This window comes from Cryptotermes secundus, unplaced genomic scaffold (assembly GCF_002891405.2).
Source record: "Cryptotermes secundus unplaced genomic scaffold, Csec_1.0 scaffold2066, whole genome shotgun sequence".
NCBI lineage: Eukaryota > Metazoa > Arthropoda > Insecta > Blattodea > Kalotermitidae > Cryptotermes > Cryptotermes secundus.
In genome coordinates this window covers 101,147-113,223 of record NW_019727447.1, presented here as the reverse complement: position 1 = coordinate 113,223, position 12,077 = coordinate 101,147, and the positions used below count along the sequence as shown (strand labels likewise).

Sequence of the window (12,077 nt, the reverse complement as noted above, 5' to 3'; positions counted from 1 at the left end):
CACCCATTCACATAATAAGAAGGCAAATGATGATCCCAACTGCTTTTTTATTGATGCATTCATGTGGTTGCATGGACACAACAGTTTGCTTTCTCTGTGCAATGTTAGGAAAACCTAAATTCGAACACTTTCAACATTTCTGAAAGACCATTTATATTTAATTACTTGAACTGCCAAATAGCGACTTCTTATTTTCCTGAAAGCAAAAAAGGTCACTAAGTTAACATTTAGAATTTGGGGCTGGATGGTACTCTGACATGTCAAAGCACATTCAGTAGAATTTATAATGTGTTCAAGCCAAGCATTCCAACAGAAAGTCATCTCTCCTCGGTTTCACAAACTTGAATGCAGGGCATCCTCCTCAAAATCCTAACCAGCTGTTTCAAACAGCCAGGAATGCAAAAACACCTTGTGCTCCCAAACTGCAAACACAAGCAAGCAGCAAGCAGCTTAGATCTTGTCTGCTACCAGCTCAGATAATTAAATGTAGAAGCAGTGTCAGCCCTGGAAACACCACCCTAAAAGCTACAACTTCTTCTAATATCAAGGACAGGATTTTGAAAGGAGTTCTGATTGTGTATCCTAGCCTCCTACTTCCAGCGTCCTGTCTAAGTTACAGAATCTGCCTAACTCACTTGACCTACTTTGGTGACCGACACACTACTTTAATTAATTCCAAAAAGTCAATTCACGTTAAGGTAATAAAAGTTATCAAAATGATTCACCCAGAATTCGATGGCTACAACATATATGGCAGCTATATATGTGTTTGAGGGGGGGAGAGCATGAAGTTATTGAAATAACTGCTTTTTCCTTTCTTTAATTCTGTTATGATAAATACATTAAAAATGTTGTAAAATTTCATTAAAATATTCATTCACACATTTATATTTTACCCACTGGCACTTTAGAACATGAAAACTTAATATTTTGACAGACTTCATCATTTTAGTAGTGGCATTTCCTTCAGTCCAGAATACAACCATGATTTGGATGCAGAGCCTCAATTATATTAATGTTATGTTCAGTGAATGTGAGACTGGCACTAAAATATATCTTGCTCTATGTAACCTGTGAAAGGTAAAGCTGTCCCTCTGCATAATTAAATAAGCACTATGCTTATATAGGGATGTACGGGGCAGTGGAGGTATATCTCGACCATTCTTGACCTTGGCACTATATGATATGTGATCAGCTACATGACTCAGTCGCTATATCCCCAGGAAGAGCCCCTGGAACTCTTTGGGTGGGATACTGAATGGGCCCCACAGCTGGTCTGAAGCAGAGGAAAACCTATTGCCCTCACAAGAACCGAACCCCAGCCATCCAGACTGCAGTCGCTATACCAACAGAGCTATCCCAGCTCCTGTGTAATCTTTAATGTATATATTCTTATAAATTGTGTTCAATAAACCTGAACAAGCAGCACATTACCACAGGCCTGATGTTTCACTTGTGGGCTTTATCTCTGACCTAGCACTTGGCTAATTACAGACTAATAAAGTTAGTAGTGGCATATGCACGAAGAATTGTAAACACTTATGAGTATCAAATATGATGAAACCCGATTAAACTTTCAGATAGTAAAGCACCAGACAGACTGCATTTACTATCATACTTCTTTTCTGACGCTGGGCTATATAACATGTACACATTTACCGCATCTAAGAACTCTAGATCGCAGTCTCTGGGGTTGTAACACCATAGTCTCAGAGATGGTTTCACCAACATGTAAGTTTCACATAACCATGAGATAATCTCTTAAGATTACAATAGTCTGTCTGTGGGGCAGAAATTATCCTCTGCTACACCAGGATTTAACCCTTTGCTAATCCTAACATAGTAAAAGTAAAAGGGTACTGCCTTCCTAAATAATCAAATCTTATTTAAAATGACAATACCTAGAGAAAAGAACATACACTGATGTTTTAAATAGAATGGGCAAAGAGTTAAATTAATGTCAGATAGTAAAAATATTCTCGTGAATGATGGACTCATTAGGTTTGATGAAGGAACATGCACCTACAATAGCCACTGATAATCCCATTTCTTCTGATGTTTTTACAGTTGTGAACACTGCAAGTGAACCTGTAGTGGCTTGGATCAACAATGTGTATGGTGCAGCAGGAGCAGTGACAGGTGCAGCAATTGGCCTTCTTAAGTCCTTGCACTGTGACAAAGACATCGCAGCAGACATGGTTCCAGTTGATATGGCCATCAACGCTGCATTAGCCATTGCTTGGGAAGTGGCACAGCATACGTGAGTTTCCGATATTTAACACAACTCTAACCACAAACACTACTTGAATTGGGTGCAGAGATAAACCTAGATGGTCCTGCAAATGAAAACAAGAAAAGAGGCTATGGAGAGCTTGTTTACCTTATGTATACAGGTAATACAAGATCTGGCAACAAGACTGAACTGTAAATAAAACTGTATCCAAAGAAATGCCAAGTCAGATGTGAATTCCCAACAGGAATTGGAATTCGTGATATCATGCTGGTTGAGTCGATTCATATTCAAGTCAGGGATGATGATGGACCACATGACCTACTCATGATAATACGACCAGAATGGGAAAGCTAAAGTGCTTGGGTAACAAATTCTCACAATGCCATACTATCCACTTAACTTCCATATTTTTTGCCTTGCAACTGAAACCATGCCTTAGCACTGTGAAGACAGTGTAACCTCCTAAGATATGGCATGACCTTGGATTACTTACTCTGTGTCAGTCTGACTCAGGTGTTTAAGATGTTCATGAACCTTTTCCTTGGAAAAGCTTGTCAGCGTGTTCACCAGGGTAGGTAGGACCATTTGTGGAAAGCAAGACTAGAAAAATCTTGAATGGTCATACATTACACTTTCTTTCATCATTGTTTTAGAGTTGAAAGGTATAATATCAATGAACAACATTATGGTCTTTAGGGTTGTAACACCGTACGGTCTTGTAAGGGCATACAAATACTGAAGCACATCCTGCCAACATCTTCAGGGTGATGATGTGGTTAGATTATATGGGAAGAGTTCATGGAAGGTGGCCACACATCCAAGTGGAGGGAGAGGAAAAAGAACATGGTCCAGGCTGATATGAATGGCACACAGGAAACATAATGAGAATAAATGGTTGTTTCTAGGACTAAATATCGTAATATTTATCACATTTTGGCACAGTCACTGTCTCATTGTTGGCAGCCACTTAGACCTTGATGTCAGCTTGTCTTGTACATGACTAATATACTGTATATCACTGCACTGTCTTCTTGTCACTTACACTGCCAGCATTGAACTAACTTTACATCTCACCATTTTTTTACCTGTTTCTATAAACATGACGCCATACTATTTGTAATTCTGTATTTAAGCATCCTGTTGCAAGTCATATTAAAACATATATGTATAACACAGTCCGCCAATAATGCAACAAATTGTTCATTTTTCTTCTACTTACACTTTTAACACAACATGTTTTGGCCCTAGATGGCCATCTTCAGGTGTCCTAATATATTAAGTGAAGTGAGGACTAGTGAAGACACACCACAAGCTGCTAGAGGGAACAATGCACAAGCAAGGGGCATGTGAGTTTTTTTTTTAATTCGCTTAGTGGGGGGTGGAGTCCAACTAGGTCCACTCAGCATGGTGGCCACTGATTGGCCTATTGTAGCCTTCCTCGGGTGATTTTGATGATGGAGTATTTGGTGGAATGTAGATTGGCTGGGGAAAATCCGCCCCAGCGCCACTGTGTCCACCACAAATCCCACTTGACCAGACTCGGGATCGAAGGGCCGCCGGGGTGGGAAGCCAGCAACTAACTACTTGAGCTATGGCACGGCCGAGTATAAATTAAACCAACATAATATAACATTTATAACAAGAATAAAAAAACAATATTAACATGTGGCATTTTGTAGATTACAGATTGCAGAAGTAACAGAACAACTAGCTAACGAACATAACAAACAAGTTGCTTCAATAAAACACTTGGTGATAAACACATAGTTCCAAATAAGTGGAGAACACCCCTTGTAGGTGGAATAGAAATTTACAATAAAAGTAACAACTAAAGTAAAGCTATCCCTGTACCATGCCGTGGAGGCCCATAGGGTTGTGAGACGTTGAGGGTCCCACATTATCTAGACAATCGGCTCAGATATGGCGGTAAGGTTCTCAGCCTTACGTGCCGGCCGTGCTTTACTCCCCAGGAAAATTATTTAATTAATTCCTGGTACTCATTTCTGTTAGAGGCTGAGTGAACCCCAGGGCCATAGTGAAGCTGGAAGGATTGGGTCAACTGAAAAAAATACAATGACCTTATCGGGACTTGAACCCGGGACCTTCCAGCTTGTAGCATAGTGCCTTAACCACTACGCTACCGCGCGCCCGTATATAATGAAAATATTTTAATAGAAAATTTTAGTGGATTTTATTTTATTTTATTATATTAAGACACCTGAAGATGGCCATCTAGGGCCAAAACATGTGCTAAAAGTGTAAGTGGAAGAAAAAGGAACAATTTGCTGCATTATTGATGGACTGTGTTATATACAGATGTTTTAATATGACGCTATACACTGCTTCTAAGCTCTTGATCACAATGAACAGCATTGTTATCAGTTTTATAGGGGTCAGATTTCTAGAAAAGTCAAGTGCATGCTCGACATGCTCGAGGGATGAGGCATTCTGCATTTTTGGGAGATGCGTGAAGGAGGTCTTGAGCCTTCACTGAACAAGAGATATGCACACGCTAGAATGTGATCAACATCCCCCTTTCCCCTGTATTCAGCCCACATGACAATATTATAGTCATAAGAGAGACATGCCATGACAAGAAACCGGCCTATTCAAGGACCACTATATTGTCAATGCAGCAGAGAAATCAGACTGTGAGACAAGCCACCCTTTTGGAGATACTACAGATGGGAAGTGAGAAACAGCCCTCTCGCAAATTCCCACTTAGAAGAGTGCTGTTTGAGGAGGAAGTGACTACTTAGTCCTTGGGGAGAACTTTCTTCCTTTAAGCACTGGATGAGTCTTCCACAACCTTCCTGACATGACACTCTATCTGGGCCCTCAAAAAGGGGAAGGTTCTCTCTTTCACTTCCTCCACTGTGACTTCAAAAACGATTTCTTTTTCATGAATACCTTTCCATCTCTGACGATCTAAAAAATGTGTGTATTTCCTCACAGTTTGTTTTCCATTTCTACTGGCTTGGAATAAGTTCCATCACCTCCCCCCGTCCTGTGAATCAAGTTACCACCTTCTTTGCTACCTGGCTACATAACCTAACCACATCCTCACCAAACTCACTTTGATCCTGAAGATGGGGACCATGTTCCTCTAAAATATTGATAATATCCTATATAAAAGATTACCATCCAAACAATTACCACTGTAACACTCTTAAGTCCTACCTACGTGGATAATATTGGACCATAACGAGCTCTGTGATTTATACATCTCAGCTAGCACTGTTAGGTTAAAATGGCCTGAAAATGTAACTCATGTGAAAAAAGAAGAAATGCATGCAGAATTTTGATGGGAAAACAACTTAGGAACCAACTATTTGAAAGGCCAAGGGGTGGGAAAATAATATTAGATTACATCTCTGTGAAATAGGTTGTGAGACTATGAACTGGATTTAAATGATTCAGGCTCATGTACAATTGGTGGACTTAGTTACTGGAGTTGTTGCAACTCATAACTCACAGTGCCAGTTTTCTCTGAACTTACAGCTCACAGAACTCATTATATAGCCACAGAACAGACATGGACCAACATTAATACATATCACATGATCACTATCCAGCCAGTCTATTGGCGCTTTGGTTGGATCTACAGAAAACACAGCGTTTATCAAATCAGTTACGTTATGTAACTATGACATAAGTAGTTGGGATGCTGTTTCTACAACAAAATTAAATACAATTACATAATAAATAATATCAAATCAATTTCCTTTTGGAACAGCTGTGTCATGCATCTGATTACAATAGAATAACACAATGAAAAGTGAACAGTTGGTGAAAATACCCAGAGATACCAGAATAGATTAATACGTAGCACACATACATGAAAGGGAAGTTACTTTTTGAAAGTACTTTCCTTCGAAATATTGGTGAATTTTAATAGCCATCAGTCTTCTAACTCACACGTGCAAGAAGCTCATATTTAGTATTTCAACAAAGTTGTTTGCTTTGTCTGGCAGACGTGGAAAATGATTAGCAGGTCACTCTCCAATTCATTCAGTTTTGTTACAATTGTCCCATTATGACTGAAGGAAGTGAAGTACTTTCTGACAATTTCAAATACCTCAACTACTTCCCCAAAAGTGGGGACTGGCTCTTCTTGCTCTTATTCATCTTCCTTCTCAATTTCCTTAACATCGCAAGCAATTTGCACATCTTGAGAAGATCTTGTTGTGCACACACTATTTTGACTTGACAAATTCTTCAAATTCATGAGTCTTCTTCATATATGAGATATATCTTTATTAATTTCAACACCATCATTACAGCTGAAGCCTGCTTTCTTGAAATAGTGGCTTGACTACATTCCAAGCAGTTGTCACCAGACACACTGCTTGGAGAACATTTAGTTTCACCTCCTGATTTCTCTCTACATATGATACTGCTTTGTTCACTAGTCTTTGATTTGATGCAGTGTATTCTACAAAAGATTTTGGACTGAATGGTAGCAAGCACTACATAATCGCAATCTCCACTTAATTTCCTCTTGAATCTGATTTTGATTTGTTATAGTCGTTCCCAAATATCTGAAATGTGTAGTATTTTAAAAACACCTTTTACCTATCTTTATGTAATGATTTTGCCCTGCACTTTGGTGACAAGAAAGCAACATATACTTAGTTTCCTCTGTGTTTCCTTCTAGACAAACCTCCTTACCAGACTCATAGGTTCTATTTAAGAGAAAAAGGTTTTTGGTGAAGAATGTTGAAGAGCATACTAGTCTCATCAGCATTATAAATGTCTTTTATATTGTAAATTTTCAAGTGCCTTGGTAATAATACAGTCAGCCACCTAATATTCAACTTATTTTATACAACACTTTAATTTTGCTCACATATTTTTGTATTTTCATGCATGATGCTTCTTATACCTATTCAACCATCTATTTGGAGCTTGAAAATAATAAGTCTTTAATTTCATGACCACTCTGGTATCATTTATCTTATATTTGGTCTAGTAATTAGCAAGTATCCTGAATGTATTTCTTTGTACAATTTTATCAAGACCTTCTCCTGTTCATCGGGAGGAGAACCTACGATGTTCTTTTTCTTATTTGCTCCAACTCCACTCTTCAGTTCTGTACTGAGAATGTACTCTGTTTTTCAAGATGCCACACAATGATTCTAGTGAAAGATTAAAATTTCAAGCCACTAATAGTTTTGCAATGTGTAGGTTTTCTTAAACTTTCTACACAATTGTCAAGTTCCTCCCTCCTGCACCAATAAAAAGAAGGAAAGAAAGAGAAGATATGTCCACACACAAAGCACAACTAGTACACCCAACTTGTTCAAAACTTAAAATGACTATGGTGGCATAAGTGACATGGTCTTGAAAGAGAACAATGCTGGTGTCCGAAAGTGATACTTCTTACTAACCACTTTATTTTCATATAGCCAGTCACACAGCCTTGAACGGCAGTAGCTATGACAATAAAAAAATAAATTTTAAGCACTGCACTACAGAACTCTTCTGTGATTGGTGGGGCTCGTAGCAGAGTTTGGTGTGGAGAACTTAGTATGACTTGGCATCAAAAGTTATGATCTGCTGTCCCACACCGTGGCTAAATCTGTTCCTGTGTGTATTCAGTGTGTGAATATTGATTCCTGTTTTCACCACATTTACACTAATCAAGGCATGACTTCTGATATGACAAACATTTTTACATGATGTGCAGGTTATTTATTAAAAGAGATATTAATCAAATATGGGAAAATAATGCATTGCATACACTGGACTTCAGCTGGAACCAGAAAAAAAATAATCACTAAATTCAGCATTTAGTTAAATGCAAGAACACTAAATCATGCTTTCACTGAATTGCATTTATAAGCCTCCTTCAGAATAAGAGATCACACTTCATACAAAATAATAAAACAGACATCCTGAGCCATCAGATGTTTTGATAGATGAACTAGTAGCAAAGCCCAACCATGTGCAACAAGTTTAATATGAAGGATTAGCTTCACAGGTTTCAGTCCTATTGGCCATCATCAGAAGGCACAGACAAAGCTACACAGAAATATTTACATGCCTGATACACATTGGTTGTGATAAAGAGATTTCTACTATTATCAACCAAGAGTAGATTAAAATATTAGTGTAATATTACACTACCATGGCCCTCAGCAGAACACACACACACACACATAGTATCACACAGATGGACATATGTACCAAACAGGGTTGTTGTTATGTTCATATAGTTATACAAGACTTTTAATAATTCTAACTAACACTGTCTAATTATTTTAACAACACCTTATTTAATTACATTAATATTTTAGTGTACTCTCAATTCCTGAGGGGGCACGAAGCAGCATAGTTGGTTGAGAGAATATGCTACAAGCCGGAAGGTTGTGGGATCAAATCTCAATGAGGTGGATTCTTTCCATTTACCTAATCCTTCCAGCCGCACTATGGCCCCGGGGTCGACTCTAACAGAAATGAGTACCAGAAATATTCTTGTAATATTCTTAGCGGTAAAAGGCGGCCAGTGCGTAAGGCTGACAACCTTACCACCATCTATGAGCCGATTTCTAGAAAATGTGGGAACCTCAACATCTCACAACCCTATGCACCTCCATGGCCTGTTACAGGGATACTTTCACTTTTTTTTTACTCAATTTCTGATGGCAGAAATCTCTTTATAAGAACCTACGTTAATTATGTGTATGATATTTTTTGTAGCATTGGTTTTGCCTTCTGATGATGGCCAGTAATGGCTGAAACACATAAAGGCAATCTTTTATATCTTTATATTAATTTTGCTGCACTTGATGGACTTTGCTACTCATTCATTTAGGGAAAGTTAGGGGGAAGTCGACAATTCTTTAACTGGATAATAACAAGTAATTCTAGAATTTCCTTGTTCATAATTGAAAGTAAAATAACTAATTTTATTAGCCTCTTGGCTTTCTCATAGATATTATTTGATCTTTAAATCTGTATGAATATGCATGTAATGTATGTATGTATGTAGATCACTGATCTTATTTTTTGTTAGCAGGTCTGAAAACAAACCAGCACAATATCTGAATACTAAAATGAAAACTACATGTAAGAATGAAGATATAATTCCTATATACAATTATGTATCATCGACACAGAATCCCATTACATGGGGCGAGTTTATGAAATTGAACGAGTATGCAATTAACTACCCATCTTTGAAGTGTATATGGTATTATTTCTTCACGCTCAACAAGCACAGGTTCATCCATAATATCTACGTCATATTTTTACATTTGTTGCCAGCTCTAATCACAGATATTGGAGCTAAGATCATGGGGAAAAAACCAATGTGAGTATCTTTAAAATACTTTGCACCAAACTTGAATATAAGAATTTACAACTCCATATTAAATAGATCCCTTGTCATGGCATAGCATGCTTAACAGCAGAAAAGTAACTGTAGACAGCTGATAAGAGGTGGTCCTTCAGCTTGGGATTCACTAATAAATTGACTTAGATTGACTGACTGAGAAGTCCAAAGTGGGCTCAACTGCTTTGGGTTTACACTCCTCAAATAATCCAATCAAAGTCACAAACTCAGAGAACTAATATTAACATGATATTCCCTTCACACCAGAATGTAATGGTTATAGTGCCATGGCTTGATCTCCGGAATAAAGCAATGGCATTTCCTCTGTTATGTGTATAACAGTAACACTGTCACAGAGCTCAGTGCTGGGCTGATTCACTCTCACCATTAAAAAGAAGCTTGCCATGAAAATTCACAAATTATTCTGGAACTGGTCTGCTAAATATGCTTATTTTACAAATATTGAGAGCACTGGCATTATGTTTGAGGATTTATCACTCTCAGTAATGGAGACAAGGCACTGGGGAGGGATTAAACATCTGGACCCCTCCCCCTTTCCATTGTATTTTTGGGATAAAATAGAAAATGAAGAAATTATGTCAAATATTAGTAATTACGAAGAAAGTATTAAAAAATACAGTTCTCTTCTGAATACTCAAGGGCAGTCAGTAAAAATAAACAGAATTACTGGTTTCTTGGACTTTTTTCATCATTTGATTTTCTACAGAACAGAAAATACAGCATTTCCAAAATCGAATCTGTTTCCATCCTTAGGTAAGGGGGGAGGGGGAAACACCTACTCAGTTGGGCCCCTTAGAAAGAGCTAATCTCATTCACTGGAAAATCCATCAGATTTACACAGTTATTTTAAAATTGACTTAAATTGTTTATAGGTGAGATTCAAAGCAAACGTTCTGGCTGTCCCTCCTTGGAAAGAATCCTCCTAGACTGATGAATGGAGGCAGTGTCAGGTTTTGAAACACTCATTGCTTTTTAAGTTTAAAAGTATGTTAGATAGTATGATTACTTAATTTGTTCAGATAAAATTTAACATGTTACAGAATGTGCAAGGCATACCAGAAGATTTCCAAGTTCACTGATGTTATTGCATACTTCAGCACTAAGCAGTGGAACTTTCATAATAACAACGTCCAGAATCTCTGGAAAAGGATGAGTCCTCAAGACAAGATTCTATTCAAATTTGACATGGCTTTGCTAGACTGGGAAGTGTACCTTTCCAGCATGATTAAAGGAATACGGTTTTACTTCATAAAGGATTCTTTTGAACATGCTGAAAAGGCAGAGACTCGATACCAAAGGTGTGTATGTAATTAACAATTTTTTTAAACAAAGGAACGTGTTTGAACAAATGTATATATTCTACCTATGTGGATTTATTACCACTACCAATATCATGATTGAGTTTAAAAATAAGTCAGCTGAACAATAAAATCCATACAAAGTCCGTCGAGTGTAACAATGTTTTTTAGGTCACTTCTTTCTCACTCTTGCCTTACATGTTTCGGTTTTAGTAAAACCATCTTCAGAGGCACATGGTACTAACAAGAAAACACTGGCGTTGTTTAACTGTACACAGTATATATGCTGTGTGGGCACTGCTACAAATGTCGATGTGTAAAAGCACAACACTAGCTTGGAGTACTGAATGCACGTTCAACCTTCGCATTCCATCCGAAGTTGCCCTCGCGTTAAAACATCACTATTAAAATATTTAAAAAATATTTAAAAGTCTTGAACTTTTAAATATTTTTTAAATATTTTAATAGTGATGTCTTAAACTTTTAAATATTTTTTAAATATTTTAATAGTGATGTCTTAAACTTTTAAATATTTTTAAAATATTTTAATAGTGATGTCTTAAACTTTTAAATATTTTTAAATATTTTAATAGTGATGTTTTAACGCGAGGGCAACTTCGGATGGAATGCGAAGGTTGAACGTGCATTCAGTACTCCAAGCTAGTGTTGTGCTTTTACACATCGACATTTGTAGCAGTGCCCACACAGCATATATACTGTGTACAGTTAAACAACGCCAGTGTTTTCTTGTTAGTACCATGTGCCTCTGAAGATGGTTTTACTAAAACCGAAACATGTAAGGCAAGAGTGAGAAAGAAGTGACCTAAAAAACATTGTTACACTCGACGGACTTTGTATTGATTTTATGTATAATAGTGTAACGGACCAAAATGAAACAATTTAAAACAGCTGAACAACATTATTAAAATGGTTAACAAGGTTGTGTGCTTTGGCATTAATCATCTGCCATCAACAGACCTACAAAAATGAGATGCAAAAAGAGAGTTTCACGTTTATATTAAGTGCCAGTGATGGATGAGGGTGACCAGGCAATCATTTATATGATGTAGCTGGAGTACATCATCATCATCATCATCATCAGTAATCTGTCAACACGACAGGTCCACAGTCTCTTCCAAAACAATTCCTCCACTTGATGCGATCTAGAGCTTTCTCCTTCAAATGAAAA

At 37.4% G+C, this 12,077-nt stretch overlaps 1 protein-coding gene across 3 annotated transcripts in view; it reads left to right on the top strand.

The window, feature by feature from the left end:
- LOC111864893 (fatty acyl-CoA reductase wat) overlaps positions 1-12,077 on the top strand; it is a 36,930-nt gene that overhangs the window by 18,822 nt on the left and 6,031 nt on the right. For all 3 annotated transcript variants that reach the window (XM_023852488.2, XM_023852489.1, XM_023852490.2), the window contains exons 6-8: positions 2,068-2,260; positions 9,255-9,548; positions 10,631-10,888. In XM_023852488.2, the coding sequence (XP_023708256.1) occupies positions 2,068-2,260; positions 9,255-9,548; positions 10,631-10,888 (745 nt within the window). The remainder of the gene's footprint in view (positions 1-2,067; positions 2,261-9,254; positions 9,549-10,630; positions 10,889-12,077) is intronic.